General features: G+C 37.3%; 3 protein-coding genes across 5 annotated transcripts; 2 read left to right on the forward strand and 1 right to left on the reverse strand.

Annotated features, from left to right (window-relative positions):
• Positions 1–2126: 2126 nt before the first annotated feature.
• Positions 2127–6350, forward strand: LOC109189230. Of its 2 annotated transcripts, XM_019340036.1 has the most exons (5): positions 2127–2653; positions 3259–3501; positions 3702–4158; positions 4293–5020; positions 5051–6350. In XM_019340036.1, the coding sequence occupies exons 2-5, from the start codon at positions 3268–3270 to the stop codon at positions 6062–6064; spliced, it is 2433 nt and encodes an 810-aa protein (XP_019195581.1). In that variant the 5' UTR covers positions 2127–2653; positions 3259–3267; the 3' UTR covers positions 6065–6350. The 2 variants fall into 2 exon arrangements, with proteins under 2 accessions (XP_019195581.1, XP_019195580.1); XM_019340035.1 differs by having other exon boundaries at positions 4293–6350.
• An 812-nt stretch (positions 6351–7162) lies between these two features.
• Positions 7163–9559, forward strand: LOC109188821 (putative pentatricopeptide repeat-containing protein At3g25060, mitochondrial). Its single transcript, XM_019339458.1, has one exon. The coding sequence runs from the start codon at positions 7163–7165 to the stop codon at positions 9557–9559; it is 2397 nt and encodes a 798-aa protein (XP_019195003.1).
• Positions 9560–10700: 1141 nt separating this feature from the next.
• LOC109188804 (cyclic nucleotide-gated ion channel 2-like) lies at positions 10701–14571 on the reverse strand. 2 transcript variants are annotated; one of them, XM_019339433.1, is made up of 8 exons: positions 14458–14571; positions 13696–14341; positions 13379–13594; positions 12916–13220; positions 12725–12836; positions 12120–12356; positions 11415–11501; positions 10701–11295 (listed from the first exon to the last, which is right to left on the reverse strand). In XM_019339433.1, the coding sequence occupies exons 1-8, from the start codon at positions 14493–14495 to the stop codon at positions 10810–10812; spliced, it is 2127 nt and encodes a 708-aa protein (XP_019194978.1). In that variant the 5' UTR covers positions 14496–14571; the 3' UTR covers positions 10701–10809. The 2 variants fall into 2 exon arrangements, with proteins under 2 accessions (XP_019194978.1, XP_019194977.1); XM_019339432.1 differs by having other exon boundaries at positions 10701–11298.
• Positions 14572–18582: the final 4011 nt, after the last annotated feature.

The following is an 18582-nucleotide window of genomic DNA, read 5'->3' on the forward strand; positions in this document are numbered from 1 at the left end:
CTCCAAAAGCATACAATTGTCTTCAACATAACAATTTATGTACCTAAACGTATAAACAAATAAATTAAGGTACTTTTTGCATAAAACACAAGTATTTATCACTCAAATTAGGTTTATATATGGAGTAAAAGCATGGACGTAAATGCAATTATTAATATTATATTTATTGCAAGCATTATAGTAAATTGATTTATATAATCTAAAATATAACTCTTAATGAAACAAAGTAATCTTATTTATCACAATCTAAACTAAACACACAATGTAATCTTACAATTCCAAAATCTCAAATTATATTTCAAAAGATAATACTATTACTTAAAGTAATTTCACATTTCATTTTCAATTTCTTAAGATAAAAAATAATTATCTTAAATTTTATCTTAATATAATAATATAATAATAAAATCAAATGACAAAGGGAAAATCAAATAAATTAAGTAAATCTGCCAACTACCATGTAGTGTGATGACATCCCAATTATCCATCTAAATAGATGATCATAGGTTCTAAAAAAAAAAAAAAAAAAAAAGCAAATCTACTCCGTATTTAAGACAAATTATTTAATGTATACAAATAAAATTCGTTTAATACTCCGTAACAACTGTATACGGAAGTAAACGATTTTTGTGATAGGAGGAGAGTAGAAGCAAGCGCCACTAGCGCGCGTGGCTATGAATTGATGGGGTCGGTTAGATACTTTTGGGAAACTGTTTGGGTGTTAAAAGTACTTTGAGCTGGGCAGTTGTTGCAAGTAAATCAGCTGTCCATTTTCTCATAATTTTAACAGAAAATAAATAAAAAACTGAAGACTTTTGCAGTCAACGTTAATGAAATTCATTGCCATCCAAATTAATTTATAATATACCAGGACTATGTTGTCTAATGGTATCCGGGTTGGACTTCCATTTGGAAAGTTATAAGTTCGAGCCTCAGTGGAGGTGTTGTTAGCTCTTTGTGTGCTCTTTGTGTTCTAGTAGGTTGAGGAAGTATATGAACAGATACTACAATGTAATAGAGCTAGTAGCATTCAAAAAATTAATTTATAATATTTCTCTTAATGTTATTTAATTATTAGCTCTTTGTGTTCTAGTAGGTTGAGGAAGTATATGAACAGATACTATAATGTAATAGAGCTAGTAGCATTCAAAAAATTAATTTATAATATTTCTCTTAATGTTATTTAATTATGATTGTAATTGAGTCCAGTCGGATTCGAATAATTAAAATCTGAAGTTCAGCACGATTAGAAAAATTAAAGTTCAAGTACGACTCAATTTTAGACAGTGTTACAAAAATTTTGCTTAAGCGCTAAGCGTCGACCGACCGCATAAACATATCACCGGTCTAGGCAATCGACCGGCTAACCTAAGGCAAATTATTTGTGGACCATAATAAAAAGTATATTTTTAATATATTAAATGTACATTATTTGTATACTGAATGTACATTGTATATTATAATGTATACTCAGTATACAAATAATGTACATCTTCTGAATATAATGTGCATTTTTAATATTATTATTTTATAGTATATAAAATATGGTCATGATTGGCGGCCTAAACGCCGCCTAGTCGGCCAATTAGCTATTATTATTTTAAATGAGTTTTTTCACTAAAAAACGACATTATTTTGAGCGAAACAAGCTTAAATTGTTCAAACTCTATAAATTTTTTAGGTTAATATTTAATATTTTAGTATTAACCATTAAAATATTAAATAGATTATAATTATTAGTCTTACAAATTTAAAAATTTAAAAATTTTAAACAATTTTTTAAAAAAAAATACACGGACGCCTAAACACCGATTAATCGCTGTCTAAGTGCTAGATACCTTCCGAGCGCTTGATGAGTGCCTATTGATTTTTTCAACTATGATTTCAGTTTGAGCTTCAACTCAAATATTCTCACTAATTTTTTTTAGGGATGACATTGTTGAAATTGTCTAAGATTCCGTAAGAAATTTTATTGTTTCGAATATTTGTTTTTTTAGAAGAAAACAAAAGGAGAAGGATAAAAAAAATGGGGATGAATAAAAAACAAAAAAATATTTTTGTGTACCGAAAAAGCAGAGGGGGCAGAGAGAGAATCTAGAAAATGTGCTACAAATACCCATGTCTTTCACTTCCTCAAAAGCCCAGAGAAAATCCTTATTTTTTTTTCTTTTCTTTTTCGCATTATTTTTATTAGGTAGATACGTTGTTGTGATATAACTATCACTTGGCCAATCGGGGAAGAGAATGAGTGTGAATCAATGGCCCATAGTGCGAAAGAGAAAAATAAACTACTGTATATAGGATAACAGGGAGACCACATGTTGACAATTTTCAGGTTCCTTGTTCTTTGCAGGGCTTGATTTTGCTTTGGGTTTAGAGAGAGAAACAGTTTTTGGAGAGAGAGAAAGATATCTTAATCCTATCTGGGATCTCTCTATTTTACTTGTTTTGATTGATCCGGGACACCGATGGGTTTTTGTTTGGTATTAAGGTTGTTCTCTTCAATGTATGCAGTGCAAAGATTGCAGCTTTCAGGTTGTGGGGGCCTTTGGCGTTGCCCTTCTTTACTGTAGAGAGGGATCTGGCTTCTTTCTTTGTTCTAAATTCTGCTATTTTTTGAAAGGATTTAGGGGAAGAATTTTGGGTTATAAAGGTAATTCTGTTTGTTGTTTACTGTTCAGAGATATTATATTTCTAATTTTTACTGTGTTCTGATTGTTGAATTTTGCTGTGGGGTTTTCTTGGTGGATTGGAAATTGGTAAAAGGGAAAAGTTTAAGGAAATGATTCAGATATATTGGTGCCTTTTTTTTACTGGAGATCTTCTATTGTAGGGCTAATATGTTTCATGGAATTGATGGCTTCCATGGCTGCTTTGATAAGTTTTCATTGTACACACATAAAAGGGTGTCATGTTTTCTGATCTCTGCTACCTGTTTTGCTTTACATTTTTAAGGAACAAAAAGGTTTCTTTTGCTCTATGCCTTTGTTTCCTTAACTTTCTCCTTAACATCAGGACATAGCTCACAAAATTCAAATTTTCCTTAATTGTCAACATCAAAAAGTTGTTTCTTGTAGTTGCAGGAACTTGCAGGGAACAACCTCTGTGGTTCTTATAATCTCTTCTTGGCTTGTCATAGTTTCTGCTATGTTTGATTGTTTTATCGTGTTAATAGTTTGTTGTTCTTGAAATTATCGTCGTTCGTTTTATGGGTATTGTTGTTGCTATTGCTGATGTAGCATACTCTTGTTTTGCCAGATTGTTGGGATGGGGACTAAGATACAATGTAAGACGGTTTTACCGGCATTCTATTCTGTGAAGGATCTAAATGGCAATGTGAGTAATGGGATGTGTTTACTGAGTCATGATGAACGAACGGTGAAAATTGGTCAGCACTATGACTCATTTTCACCGCGGTTTCCCATGGATGGGTATTTTGAATACGAGAAGGAAAAAGTGAGGCAGACGATCTTGAAGCATGAATTGACGTTCAGGCATCAGGTATTATATTGTTTGTTATTTCGAAAATTTTGTTTTGTTTACGAGACTTGGAAATGGCTCGTGCTGATGATATTTACACAAGTTTTTGTATGGTAGCTATGTAGCGTGAATTCTTATTAGTTTTGGAATGGATATTGGCCTTTGAAGCTCGATCAGTCTTCTTATATTCTACTTTGTTTCAACGTGTTTTGGCCATTCAGCTCCAAGAACTGCACCGCCTTTACATCAGACAGCGGGACCTGATGAATGATTTGAAAATGAGAGAAGTGCACAAGAATCATAAGGAGGTGGATTTGAGTCGCTGTTTGTCTCTCACTCCTCTTGATGAAGTGAAAAGAGGTGTGAATAGGACTGGCCTTTTCTGCACCCAAGGCGAAGAAATTTCGAGGATTGGCAATGAAGATAAACAGGGTGCCAATTCTTTGAAGAGGACCAATTGTCTTGCTGACTTGAATGAACCTATACTGATTGAGGATACCCCAATCTTGGACTCGGATGCCAATCCTCGCGGAATCATTTCCCTTGTCGATGATGGAATTCAAAAAACGAAGAAATTCCATGAAAATTCTTTCATGGAAAGGAATGGTGGAAGTTGCCTCAAGCAGTCGGTTCATGGAGGGAATAGACCCGAGAGGTTGAGTTTTGACATAAATGCCGGTAAGAATGTAATCATAACGGGTTTGGCTTGATTTTCTGGTTTGTGATTCCAATCTTCTTTTGTGATTCTGTATTGATCGCTTCTTTAACTTTGGCGTTACTTCAAGTCTTCAACGGTTAATCTTTTGATGCAGATGTTCAATCTGATGATTTGCCTACCGCTTTTCCATCTTCACAAGCCGGCCCGAGTGAAGCTTGTGAGCCTTTGACTACATTCCCTAATCACCCCAAGACCGAACTCCAGAAGAAAAAAACAATTTTTGGCGTAGTAATATCATCCGAGGATAATAGAGAACAGTTTTTCACCGCTTCCAGTGGGAATATTAATTCACTGAAGCAAAGCCTAGACTTTAATGGAGGTAAAACACACATGAATGGTAATATTAGTTCCGTTTCAAGCTCAAAAGAAACGGCTTCGTGCAAAAACGGTGCTTCCAACAGTTCGGATTTGAGTGCCCGAAAGGTACAAGGGTGTTCGTTACTTAGATTTGACGGTGTTAATGGCGTGAGTTATGGTGATTTAGCGCCTAAAGATAATCATAATTATCAGACTCCAATAAGCAAGCAAGAAAGCTCCAAGGGGTCGTTGCCATGGTTCATAGCGAAGTCGCAGCATAATCTTCAGCAGATCAGTCGGGGGGAGAACTGCTATCACATGAATCTTGATTTATTGCAGAATTGTTCTCAGCAGTTTTTTAAAAAGTCTGAAACCGATGAGAGTTTCTCTCGGGGTTTGAACCAGAAACAAGAAGACAGGCGATCAACGTCCATCAATGCTTGTGAGCCGAGCAAGGCTGATAATGTTAAGAAGATCTTCGGGGTTCAGATTTTTAGTTCTTCTGGAAATCTAAAGACTGCAGATTCTAATAAAGTCTTTGCAGATGAGGCAGCGTCTAGAAATCCGCCTGAAGGTATCATTGATTCTGTTACAGATAAGGGGCTCGGGAACTGTTGTTCGGGTTTAAAAAATCAGATCGATCTTAACCTGTCTCTCGATGAAGAAGAGGAGCCACCGGCACCTTGTCTCCCTCGAGCAGTTGTGAAAATCGCGACTGCTGAAATCGACTTGGAGGCTCCCGCAACTCTTGAACCCGAAGAAAATGCATCATCTCTTGAAGAAGAAATCAGCAGTGTTGAGTTGAGAGTCGAGAAATCTACGCAACCTCTTGAAGAAGTCACGAGGGGAGCTGCCGAGGCTATAGTCTCCATCTCATCGTCGAGTGCTAACAATCTGCCGAACGAAACTGCATCTAGCGATTGCCTCAAATGGTTAGCGGACGTGATTTATTCTCGAGTTAACGATGGTCGTGAGCGCAATATCACGGATGCTTCGTCGGGAAAAGGCGAACCCGTTGAAGAATCCATCCCCGATGGCTTGGATTATTTCGAGGCTATGACGCTCGAGTTGAGAGACATGAAGGAAGAAGGCAGCTGTTACGAGCCATCGATTTTGGAAATCAACTACGACGAAGAAGAAGAATCAGGAGCTGCCACAACACCAAAACGCCCTCGGAGAGGGCAAGCAAGGAGAGGCAGGCAGAGACGAGACTTCCAAAGGGACGTTCTCCCGAGTCTGGTCTCCCTCTCTAGGCACGAGGTGAGCGAGGACATTCTGACATTCGAAGAGCTACTGAAAACCACGGGTTCCTCTTGGCAATCAAGAATGTCACAGAGAAAAGCCGGCAAGAATGGTAGGGGAAGGCGGCGATGTGGAAGCTCGACAACTCCCTCCCTCATCAAAACCGCAACCTCCCAACCACCACCACCCCCAACAAACCAGCCCGTCGTCATCTGCACTGAAACCAATGTCGAGAAGACAAGCCTAACGGGATGGGGAAAGCGAACGAGGCGGCTCCCAAGGCAGAGATGTCAAAACACTAATCCTGCTCCTCTGAAACAATGCTAATCCCAGGAAGGAAACTCAAACTTGTTGCAACTTTGTCAGAGTTTTGTATGCCATGGAAGTTGATTGCTGTATATTTTTCTGGCTGCATATACACATTACTTCTCTGATTGAACCTGTAACATTCTTCAGTAACTGTGCCATCCTTCTTTAAACAGCTGTTAATACAATTGAGAAGAAGGATTAATGATGGCCCTTTAGTGTCTGACATCTCTCTATTTATTCAACTCTCATGGTCTCCAACTTTTCTTCATTCCACACAATTTGCAATACTTAAATGGCTTCCCAAGCTCCTTCACCATTTTGCATAATCATTTTATCGTCAATATACTTGACATTCTTGTATTATACCATGTCAAATACTCAAATAGTAAGTTTTTCCTCATGAGTCGAACAATTGATGACTTAGTAATCACAAGGTCTTAAGTTCGACTCTCTATAAAAATTGTTTATCGAATTTTTTTTTGAACCGGTTAACTATGATCTATGGGTAATCTAAGAGTAGTCTAGGCTGGTTTACTGTTTTAGGAACAACGGTTTATTAGTTAAATACTTTTGGGTGTACCGGTGATCTTAATCACAAAACGGGTTTCATCCTCTAGCAGAATTAATTGCAAAAATTTTAACCCAAAGGGAGTAACTGTTAGACATGATATATTTTGTAGCTAATGTATAGGCTAGTCATCTGAGTCTATTGTATCTCTGTGTAAGCTCTGAGTTTGGCAATCAACGCAAACTATTCTCTAATCTGGTATCAGTTAGTCCAGGTTTCTCTCTCTCCAACCATGTCCACTAATTCCAGTGAGCGGACCGTCACCGCCGGCCACCCCAAACAACCTATCCATGTCAAATCACTTCGTGGCAAATGAGCTCTCTTTGTAAAAAAGAATTTTGAGATAACTTGGATTCGAGCTCGTGCCTCTTGAAACGAGCTGGACCAGATTGTAAGACGGACAGAGAAAGACCAGGAAGAGTAAAAAAAAAAAAAAAAAAAAAAAAAAAAAAGCAAAATTTTGGGAGTTCTTGTTATTTCTCGTACATCTAAGAAATCAAGAGTTCAAAGACATGCCTAAGTTTATGCATTCTTAAACACTCTTGGATATGAATGTACTGTTATATTCTGAGATTCCTGTTCTATTGAAGAAACCCAAAATTTTCTTTTCAATCAAACCTCGCACACTCTTGTTCTCTACCTTGCCTGGGGAGAACCCGCCATTTTATATACCTTCATTGTCTGTAAAGCTTGCTTCTTCTCTTGAAAACTGTTCAGACACAAATTTTCTGAAGAAGCTACACGCTTGCATATTAACACGCGGGCTTGAACACGACTCGTCTTTGGGCTCCAAGCTTCTCAATAGCTACGCCAAGTTCGACCTTTTAGCTGAATCGAAATGGATATTTCACAGAATTAGCGACCGCGATTTTTCTATTTGGAATCCGACTTTTGTTGGGTATTTTAGAGCGTTTCACTACGATGAAGTCCTCGGGTTGTATGCAGAATTGAAGAGAAGGAGCATCGGTATCTATGGCGCAGCCGTAACGTTTACAGTGAAGAGCTGCGGCGTGTTGGGCGACTTGAAATTTGGGAGAGCTGTGCATTTGGATGCTGTGAAGCTCGGGCTGAATACAGATGAAAATGTAGGGTCGTCTCTCGTCAAGCTGTATTCCGAGCGAGCTGCCATTGGGGATGCAGCTAAGGTGTTCGACGAAATAATTGACAGAGATGTTGTTGTGTATACCGTGATGATTAGCGGCTATGCTCAAGGTGGTGATCGGTATGCCTACGAGGCTTTCAGAGTCGCACATGAGATGCAGAGGGAAAACATTGAACCAAATCGTGTTACTTTGGTTAGCTTACTTCAAGCAGCGTCTTCCATGGGAGCACTGCAAGAGGGAAATGCAGTTCATGGATATGCTCTCAGGAGAGGGATCGATTGTTCGAATGATTTTTTCGTGACAACTCTGATGGACATGTATATAAAGTGTGGTGTCCCAGATAAGGCCACTGCAGTGTTTGTGAATTCTAGAACGAGGAGTATCGGTTCTTGGAATGCTTTGATTGCTGGTTATCTTAGGCTAGGGCAGTCTATGGAGGCTCTGGAGCTTTTTGTTCAGATGATGATGGAAAACCATAAACCTGATTTGATTGCTATAACGAATGGGCTGTCAAGTTGTGGTGATCGACAGTACTTGCGTGGAGGAAAGAGCCTCCATGCTTACATACTCCGAGGTGGATATAAGCTTGATCTTGTTGCTACTACAACTCTAATGGATATGTACTCGAAATGCAATTGCGTGATCCAGGCTGAAGCAGTATTTGGTAGAACAGAACGCAAGGATGTCGTCCTGTTTAATGTGATGATAGCTGGTTATCTTCAAAACCGACTTCCCAATCAGGCTGTGAAGTTGTTTCATGAAATGCTGTGGATGGGATTTCAACCAAACATAAGCACGATAATCAGTGTACTCTCGGGAGTTTCTGATCTGAATGATGCAATACAAGGAAATGGCATCCATGGGTTCCTGCTGAAACGCGGGCTTCAATCCAACACCGAATTAGCTAATCAGCTCGTTGAAATGTATGCAAGATGCGGTCTCATCAAATCTGCAAGACGAGTATTTGACAGGATCGAGTATAAGGACATTGTATCGTGGACATCAGCTATCATGGGTTATGTTAACAATGGCCAGGCTGAGGAAGCCGTGATCTTGTTCCATCTGATGCAAAGAGAAAAGATAAATCCCGATTCCATTACATTAGTAGGTTTGCTCCAGGCGATCGTGCAGCTTGGATGTTTACGCTTCGCGAGAGAAACTCATGGGCGTGTCCATCAGCTGCTAAGCGTGGAAAAGGACACACACCTCGTTAATTCTCTGATTATTGCCTATAGCAGATGCGGAGATTTAAGTGCAGCCAGGCTTTTGTTTGAGCGCATGGCTGAACGCGATCTGGCATCGTGGAACACGATGATATCTGCATATGGTGCACACGGGGACTGCGCCCAGGTGCTCAACTTATTCAACCAAATGAGAAAAGACGAGATTGAGCCTGATAACTACACATTTACGTCACTACTATCTGCCTGCAGCCATTCAGGATCATTAGCAGAGGGTCTGTCCATTTTCAGGTTGATGATTGAAGAACACAAAGTTGTCCCAACAGACGAGCATTTCGGGTGCATGGTGGATCTACTAAGCCGAGGAGGGCGGCTTGAGGAAGCATATCATGTTCTGAACCACGCGCCATTGAGAGAAAATGCCTCGGCATTAGGGGCTTTCCTTGCTTCATGCATGGTTCACAGAAACCCGAAAATGGGTGAAACTGCAGGGAGACAGCTCCTGGTTTTAGAACCTGGAAATCCAAGTGCTTATGGTTTGGTGTCAAATTTGTACGCTGGACAAGAGAAGTGGGATGAAGTAGCACAGATGGGAACCATGGCGAAGGAGAAAGGTTTGAAAAGAGTTTCAGGACGTAGCATTATAGAGAACACGGTTTAGGATGGAACATCAATACTTCATCCATCTCTTTTGTTGTCATAATTTTAAGGATATTCAATTCTTTCCCTGGAATGGCTAGCGCTGGGGTTTGCAGGATCATCTGGCGCTGGAGCGTTGATTTCTTCTCTAAAATTGATCTTGATAGATATATTAGAGACGGGGACCAAACCGACTCGAGGAGAAGTGAGGGCCACCCGAAAGATGACCCAGGCTTGGGGTGGCCTCAGCTCGGGGCGGCTTCGGCACGGGACGGCCTTGGTATGAGGCGCCCCCAACTTGAGGCAACCTCAGCCTGGGGTGACCTCGGCGGGAGGCAACCTCAACCTAGGGTGGTCTCAGCCTTGTGCACTTCACGGGTGGACGCGGTTAAGGAGGATCCAATCGCCTGCCTTATTTTCATGGGGACAGTTAGGAAGAAACCTTAGTATAAATTAACTCATTATTGTCTTGATTAAGACATCATCCAATCATTCTCTCACTTTGTAATCATATTACAACACTGTTATTAGGAAAATACTTGGTGTACTCCCATTTTAAACTCCCAACTTGTACTCCTTCTCACATGCTCTTGATATAGACATTTTTCTATGGACCCACATGATGAAAATAATCAATTCGGATTGCCACCTCAGGGAGTATAAATAAGGGAGTAGAATTTTGGGAGTCTATGTAGTAGAACTCCTGTTATTAATACAAATATTGTCTCCGCGACACATATTCCTTGTCTTTTCTACTTTATTATCGATTTATTTATTCTTATTATTATTGAGTTAAGTAATTTGGGTTGTCCGGATTGATTTAATCCATCAGATCTCATGAAGAGTTTTACGGTAGAACTTACTATTCAGGATACATAACGGTTGAAGTGGAGTTAGGCTCGATGCAATGGTAATTAAAAACCTTTTTAACAAGATGTGCAACCTAACAAGTAGAAATAAAGTAAAAAGAGACTAACTCCAGCCAAATTGGTAAGCTTGTTAGCTTAGTAACAATAAAATTTTAAGTTTGACTCTTCGTGAAAGTAATTTATTGATCTTCCTAATTTAAGTTAGTCAGTTATGTACAACCTCTAAGTTGATTACACCTTTCTTGTTGAAACGCATGATGCATGTATAGAAGTTATAAAGAGATGATGCATTCATTTATGTATAGACGGTGCAGTACCTATAGGTGCCTTTTATTAGTATTGCTAGATGTTGAATTTTACAAATGTGAAAAAATGGAAGCCATCCGATCCATATATAAATTTATTATTCTAGATGATCATGCGGTTTAAATGACATGAACATGGCGGCGTATTGCCGGAGGCGGCAATCGTCGCCGCTTCCGGGTGCAACGTTCACCGGCCGTCTCGTCGTCCTCAGCACGTAGCTTCGCCACGCCAGCTGAATATTCACGGCGGCCCAAGTCCTCCAGTTGGTGGAGTAATACCTCGCCGTCCGCTTAAGGTGGTCGTTGGCGAACTTGTAGCGGAAGTGATCGGCAACAAAGCGGAGGTGGGCGGAATCAAGACCGTACGCTTCCGTGGGTTGAATGCAGGTGAAGGTTGCGTAGGACGCCGGCAGCCGGTCTATGAAGGGACGGCGGAGACACCACGAAATAAGTTCGTCTCCCAAGAAGCTTCCTGGTCCTAGCGTGCTCGTCGCCACCATTTCTTTGCTCAGAATTTGGGTGCTTTTTATACGCCCCCGAACGATGAACACCAGCCGTGCCACCGGATCTCCTTCTCTTATCATCTTCTTTGCAACATATATGCAAAACATAATAAATTAATAAACCAAAATATATATTGCATGTAATTAAATTATTTTACTTATATCTATATATATATAAAGATAAAATAAAAAAGTTATACCTTTTCACCTTTGGAGAAAACTAGGGGTTGAAGACGATCACAAATATTGTCAAGAACAAGATCATCTAAATCGTGAAATAGGGGCACCTAAATTGGAGGAAATAGTAATCATCAACACAAGTTAAAGTTGAGTATATCCATGGATTACAAGGAAGAAAATTAGTACTCCCTCCGTCTCACTTTATTTGTTTAGTTCGGTTAACTAAGTTTGATTGAAGTTATTTTTAATTTAATATTTTATAATATTAAGTTTAAAATCAGTATATAAAATTTATATATTTAAAAACTACACTTAAAATACTATTAAACACAAAAAATCAAATTTAAAAATAAGTAAAAAAATATTAAAAAAAAAAATAAGACAGAATTAGTTTGATCAATGAATAATAAGTAATACAGATAAAATAGAACAGATGGAGTAATTAATTAGCACAAGTTAAAGTTGACTATATTCATGTATTACAAGCAAAAATGTATATAATTATTGCTCAGAACTTAGGAGTCGCATAAGGTGATAACCTACTGCACCCTCAAATGTGAACATATGAAACACAAAAGTGTAACACTTAAAACAGCAAAGTATATGTTACGATATGTAGAAAGTATATTCAAGAAACACAAATACACAAATTTAAAAAATTTTAATTATCAAACTAATTTTTTGAAGAGTACTTCAAAAAAAAGTGGTGACTTGAATTAAATTACCTTCCTGATGAGATGTCGACACAAATAACGTTTGATGTCTCGTCGAAGTCCATCAGGCAAATCCTTGATTAACTTCATCTCATCTTGGCCGCCCATTGTTGACCATCTATACCGTTCATAATTCCGAACTCTCTCTCTCAAATGCGACGGCAGCTGCCGCCTCCTCATCCACCATTCCAGATCCCGGCACCGCAACTGCATTTTTCTCTTCTTCGACATCGCTGCATGCAGAAATACCTATACATACAAACCAAACCATTTTACTTTAATTTAATTTCTACCAATCGCCTCAATCTTTATGCATTTGTTGGGTATATAATATATAAAACATAAATTTACAATTCAATTATCAGCTTAACCTTTTAGTTGAGATGAAGCAGATGCTTTAATTTGGTATAAGAGTTATGTCAAAGGTCACTCATAAAATAATATATAAAACATAAATGTGCAATTCAACTATCACCTTATAGTTTTAGTTGAGATAAATCATAACATGTTTCAATTATTGCATATTTTAATTAGTTTTTTTTTGTACCAATTAACGAAAAATTGAAAAAAAAAAAAAAACTGAGAATATAATTGAAGTGAAACTTGAAGCTAGTTACCTGAATGTTTCCAATCAATAAGGTGAATAACATTAAACCACAAAGCACAATGCATATGCTGAAAAACACTTCCAACCAGTTGCTTGTTGGCTCCAACATATTCCCAAATGTGCTGCAGTATATATATAGATATATAATTAAATACCTCAAATTCTATTTACAGTGAAAAATAAAGATAGTCAAATGGTTACCTCAAATTCTGTAGTCCCCAGAAAATAGCGTAAATAATCTTAATAGTGATTGAGCGGCTGGAAATGACAGCAAGAGCCGAATCGTATATCCCAAACGCAAACGGTCCATCGGCGTCCAAGCACAGCGGCGTCGTGGAGTTACCGGCGCAACCACTAGGAAAGCTGCCCGTCGGCAATGGAAACCGGTAGCACATCCCCTCCGAGCACGACAGCGACCGATTACACGAACTTTTCCGTCCACATTGCTGCCGGAGACACGCCGCCACTCGCTGTATTGCCAGCACATACCAACATCCCCCCGCAACCTAACCAAAACTTCAACCATTAATGTTTCATCTCATTCTTTATCATATGAAAATCATAACCGAACTAAAAGGTTAAACTGATAATATTTCATCTGACTTGTTATCAGATAAAAATTACAATCGAACTAAAAGGTTAAACTGATAGTAAGACTACTCACGTGAGAAGCAATGAAGTAGACAATGATATTGAGGGCGAAGCCCCACCAAATAGTGCCAAAAAGGTATCCGGTAACCTTCTGCATTCTTCTCATCAAGCAGATACTATGGTATACCTTTGGGAGGAATTGGAAGAGGAAGAAGAGTAAAAGAATGGTCATTATGAGCCTCATTTTTTCATCTCTTATTAGTTTTGGGATAACCAACCAAAAGACGACCTGTGAATTAATCCCAATCCAAAAAATATCGGGTTAAAAGAAATTTAAAAATATGTTTGATTTTAACTATAAGTTTAAATTGATAATTGATAGCGTATTACTTGCGGGACAGGAAGGATGACGAAAACATCGAACCAGAAGCCTTTGAGGGAGCGGACGTAGTGGGAGGCAATGGCGCGGGTGTCCCATACTAATTTCCCGCAGCCAATCACGAGCGACTCACGTGACACGTAGGCCACCCGGAACTGCAGCCACAGGTGGCAGAGGTGCACGGCGTCCACGCACGTGCGGAGGACCGCCACCGTCGCCGCCACCCCGCCGTCCATGTACAGGCAGGGCGAGCCGACGACCACGGCGATGGATAAGGCGTAGAGGAAGAGAGGATCGACGGCGATGGACATTCCACGCGCCAGTAAGAACGCCCGGTTCAGCAGCTGCACGCGCTTGCTCCGCGGGTCCAGCGCCCGCCACGGCAGTCCATAACCGCCGCCGGAGCTCCTCTTCCCGGCCGGAACCCTAGAACCGGGTCGGTTCTGGATTGGAACGAAGGAGGAGCCGGCGGAGGCCTGCCACTCCGGCTGGTGAGCTTCGTCGCAACTGGTGGAGTGGAATACCGGAACTCCGACCTGAGTGCAAGCGTAGCATTCCACGGCGGTGCTCGAGTCGGCGGCGATTTGGTTTTCGCCGGTACTTTCGTCGCCGTTGTAGGGTTTCACTGATCTCCGCCCAAATAACACTCCTAACCACCTGCAATTAACAATGCAACACAAACAAACTAACTGTATCATGAAATGGCAGACGACAATTAATGCTTTCTAAATTCTAATACATAGCAGACAGAATACAACATCGGAGAAGACAACCTCGACACAGAGAAATGGAGATCTGTTTCAGGCGGCATCTTTGGAGTAGAATCATGGGCAAGAGATGAAGAAGAAGAATATCACCATTTGTTAAAGAAGAATTGTCCGTTAGTTATTACTCCGTATAAATTATGGAGAGCATTTTAACTAAGAAAATGTTACATGTATTACTCCCAATTTGTACTCCCACACTTACAAAAACTTGATGTAAATGCTTGTATTAGAATGCACATGAAAAAAATAACTTATCAGAATCTGCCAGGAAGTAAAATTTTAAAAGTAAGATTATAGAGTACAACTAATTACTCTCTCTGTTCATTTTATCTGTGTAGTTTTTAAATAGAATTAATTTCACTTTTGATCCCACAATTTTTGATGTTCTATCACTTTTGGTGCACAACTTTAAATTTTTTTAATTTTGGTGCATAACTTTGTTATTTTTATCAATTTTGGTCCTTTCGGCCAAATTGATAGCTAAATGTTGCTGGATTTTATATTGTTAGGGGTAAAATCGCCATCCCACGGAAACATCTTCAGTATCTAAACAAAATCACCGTAAAATCATATCTATAGGTGTTTGATGATGAGAATAATGGGGAAGATGCGCAGAAACCAGACAGATCTATGGGATTTATAGTTTCGACCATTGGAAAACTCTTCTTTTCCTCTTAATATGGTTTTTCTTTTGTTTAAATATTGAAGATCTTTCCATGTGATGACTATTTTGCCCCTAAAATATAAAATTCGGAAATATTTTACCGTCAATTTGGCTGGAAGGACCAAAACTGATAAAAATAACAAAGTTAAGCACCAATATTGAAAAAATTTAAAGTTGTGCACCAAAAGTGATAAGAACTCAAAAGTCGTGGGACCAAAAGTGAAATTAATTCTTTTAAATATATAAATTTTGTAGGTCAAAGTACCTATAAAGTCCTTGTACTATAATGTTTTGTTTAATTTAGTCCTTGTACCTTTATTCTGTTCAATTTAGTCCCTCTATTTTAAAAGTGATAAAACTAAGGACAATTGTCCAAATCTCATTAGGAATATGATTTTAATTATTTATTTTAGACATACTAATTTAATATATTGGTGATAAAAATAACTAATTTTAAATATTTATAAAGAAATATATGAGTAAGAATATAAATATCGTCAGCGCCACGTAACCTAAGTTAGCCGTAATATTAACAACATTAACTATTGTCCTTAATTACACCATTTTTTAAAGTACAAGGACTAAATTGAACAAAATAAAGGTATAAGGACTAAATTGAACAAAATAAAGGTATAAGGACTAAATTGAACAAAACGCTATAGTACAGGAACCTCGTAGGTACTTTGACCAATTTTGTATAATACGAAATAATATTAAATTTAATATTATAAAAAATTAAATTAAAAATGACTTTAATTAAATCCCATTAACCGAATCAAACCTATAAAATGAGACCAAGGGAATATAATTTATAAATAATCTTTACCGACCAATAATTAGATTAACTACTTTTTTTTTTTTAGAATAATACGAAGTACTATTTTCCCTCTTGATCTCACTACTAGCTACCTGGTAATTTTTTTTTGGAGTAAGTGTCAAATAATTTTGTATAATTAGACCATTGGGCTTAAATGTGTATTATTTGGTATAATTAAATCATTAAACTTAAATGTATATTTTTGAGTGCTACTGACTCTATTACAATTACAATGTAATATTTGTTCATATATAACTACTCTCTCAATTTACTGAAGCATAAAAAGTCAATACTGCTCCTATTGGGAATTAAAACTTAAATATATATAATTGACTATCAAACACTCAAAATATAGAATTCAACCACACTGTTTATATATATATAATTTAATCAAAAATTGAAATATTTACAACTCAAATTGTACTGGAATAATTTATTTTTTTAAATAAAAATGATTCAAATTAAATATATTTTACTTATTTAATAATTCAATCGCATACGTGTTAAATGAAGTGAAGTGGTCTAATAACACAAAAATATATATAAGTTTAATGATATATTTGATATTTAAAAAAAAAAATTGGTCTTTTTGACCCGTCAATTAAGATGGAAAAAAAAAAAAATTTTCTCATGATTTTTAATATAATTGCTCAAGACTCGAGATGACTTATCTCACGCAGCATTAGAAGATAAATTTACTCTTTAATCAATTTTTTAAATAATAATTGAATACTACTAAAATTATAATCTGAAATTAGAAAAACAGTGTAATATTACTCTATTTTTCAAATAAATAATTAACAAAAGCTAATCTTACTGGCTTAATATCTGTGCCTTTTACAAAAGATGAAACAGAATGTTCCCCAAAGATGAGACACCAGCCACTTTAACAGTTTAACTTTACTTAACTAATACTCTCTTTATTAACTACGTTTTCAAAAAAAAAAAAAAAAAAAACTTTATTAACTACGTTTTCAAAAAAAAAAAAAACAAAAAACAAAAAACAAAAAACAAAACAAAATCTTTGTTAACTACGGGTACTATGATCCATCACAAAAATTTTCAAAACCATAATAGCGTAAATAAAATGATGTGGGTAGTACTAACAAAAAAAAAAAAAAAACAAAACAAAAAACAAAAAGAAGAAGAAGAAGAAGATGTAAGTCTCTTAGAATGTAGTTTTTTTTTTTTTTTGAAATAACCAAAACTGCATTAAGAATCATATCAAATAAGTGAGAAATACTGGTCGGTGGATTAGACACTCAGGATTCAAGAACAGGCAAGGAACTAGTTGTTCGTGTCAAAACATGAACTACATAATTCATTGACCTCTTGATATAGTGGACAAACACATTCTAAATATACGATATTACTTAACAATCAAATCAACATACGAACGATCTAAAGAATACAAATTGAAATTAACACAAAAATTTTAACAATCAGACTCAACTACTATCATGATCGCGTATGACCGCACCATAACCCGCCACATCAACATTACACTTGAGAGTATTAGCCGGAGGTGGCAACCAGGGAACACTACCCGTATGATTCCAAATCCATTATTCATTCCTAGCCGTCCACAGTACCCACAATCTGGCAGCCATCTGCACCGATTCTTAACTTTCAAGTTGGGAGAGCGTAACACATTGCCCATAACCACACCCAAGCTTCTGCCTTGTAACACGTCAACACAGCCCCAGACTGCAAATTACGGTCCACGTAGCTGTGTGGATCACGATCTAAAATAACGTCATAAATATTATGAGTAAAATTAATGTACATTATGTGTTAGAATACTGTATATTACGTATTAGAATAATGAAACTTTTGACAGTTCTGAGATAATATAATATACATTATGTTTTAAAATAATATACAATATGTGTTAGAATAATGTACATTATGAGTTATAAAAATATATGTTACATCGGGTCGCATGAAAAAAAATTTACCCAAAACAACGTTGTTTTAGGACCATAGTCCACATAGCTGTGTAGACCACGGCCCACGCAATAACTATTGACCCTAGACGTGGCACACTACCAAGCATACCAAGGGAGTACTTTGAACAAGATTAATCTTGGTGGCAAATTATACGGTGCACCAGGGCGCACAATGGCCCAAAACGACGTAGATTTATTAAAAGTATAATATAGTTACCTATGTTGTCGTTATGAGTGATGAATTGCAGGAAGAAGATATAAAGTGTCTCTAGCATTATTTATTATTATTATTATTAACTTGATATAGAAGTGCTACACATATAACTTAATTTTGTGTGTTAATTAATTAATTACGGAGTACCTCTTTTTTTTTTTTTCCGTGGGAATTAACAACCCCAATTAGTCTAATCTTTGGTTGTGTATTAATTAATTAATCCATGGTTTTCAATTGGGATCATGATATGATGAGTAATATTTTATTGTTATAGATATTAGAGAACGTATACAATGAATGATGGCTAAGGAGTAGTAAAAGGAAACAAATTTTTGTAATTTCCACACACGTTTGTGTTCCAGCAATTCATAGACGATTATTGTAAAAATTAATTATGTACCCTAGCAACCCCGAAGACAAAAGCAAACCTCCACGACACGAAACATCAGCGTCGAAGAATAACTGAGAAGCTAGCTAGCTAGGTTAA

Source organism: Ipomoea nil, unplaced genomic scaffold (assembly GCF_001879475.1).
Source record: "Ipomoea nil cultivar Tokyo-kokei standard unplaced genomic scaffold, Asagao_1.1 scaffold1509, whole genome shotgun sequence".
Taxonomy (NCBI): domain Eukaryota; kingdom Viridiplantae; phylum Streptophyta; class Magnoliopsida; order Solanales; family Convolvulaceae; genus Ipomoea; species Ipomoea nil.

What these genes read in the sequence shown, in the direction of transcription:
- LOC109189230 (XM_019340035.1), top strand. Translation starts at nt 3,268, where the DNA reads ATGGGGACTAAGATACAATGTAAGACGGTTTTACCGGCATTCTATTCT. An exon ending in AATTGACGTTCAGGCATCAG is followed by an intron (nt 3,502 to 3,701) that starts GTATTATATTGT and finishes TTGGCCATTCAG; the next exon opens with CTCCAAGAACTGCACCGCCT. An exon ending in GAGTTTTGACATAAATGCCG is followed by an intron (nt 4,159 to 4,292) that starts GTAAGAATGTAA and finishes CTTTTGATGCAG; the next exon opens with ATGTTCAATCTGATGATTTG.
- LOC109188821 (XM_019339458.1), top strand. Translation starts at nt 7,163, where the DNA reads ATGAATGTACTGTTATATTCTGAGATTCCTGTTCTATTGAAGAAACCC.
- LOC109188804 (XM_019339432.1), bottom strand. Translation starts at nt 14,495, where the DNA reads ATGCCGCCTGAAACAGATCTCCATTTCTCTGTGTCGAG. An exon ending in CTCCATTTCTCTGTGTCGAG is followed by an intron (nt 14,342 to 14,457) that starts GTTGTCTTCTCC and finishes TGTTAATTGCAG; the next exon opens with GTGGTTAGGAGTGTTATTTG. An exon ending in TTTTCTCCAAAGGTGAAAAG is followed by an intron (nt 11,299 to 11,414) that starts GTATAACTTTTT and finishes TATGTTGCAAAG; the next exon opens with AAGATGATAAGAGAAGGAGA.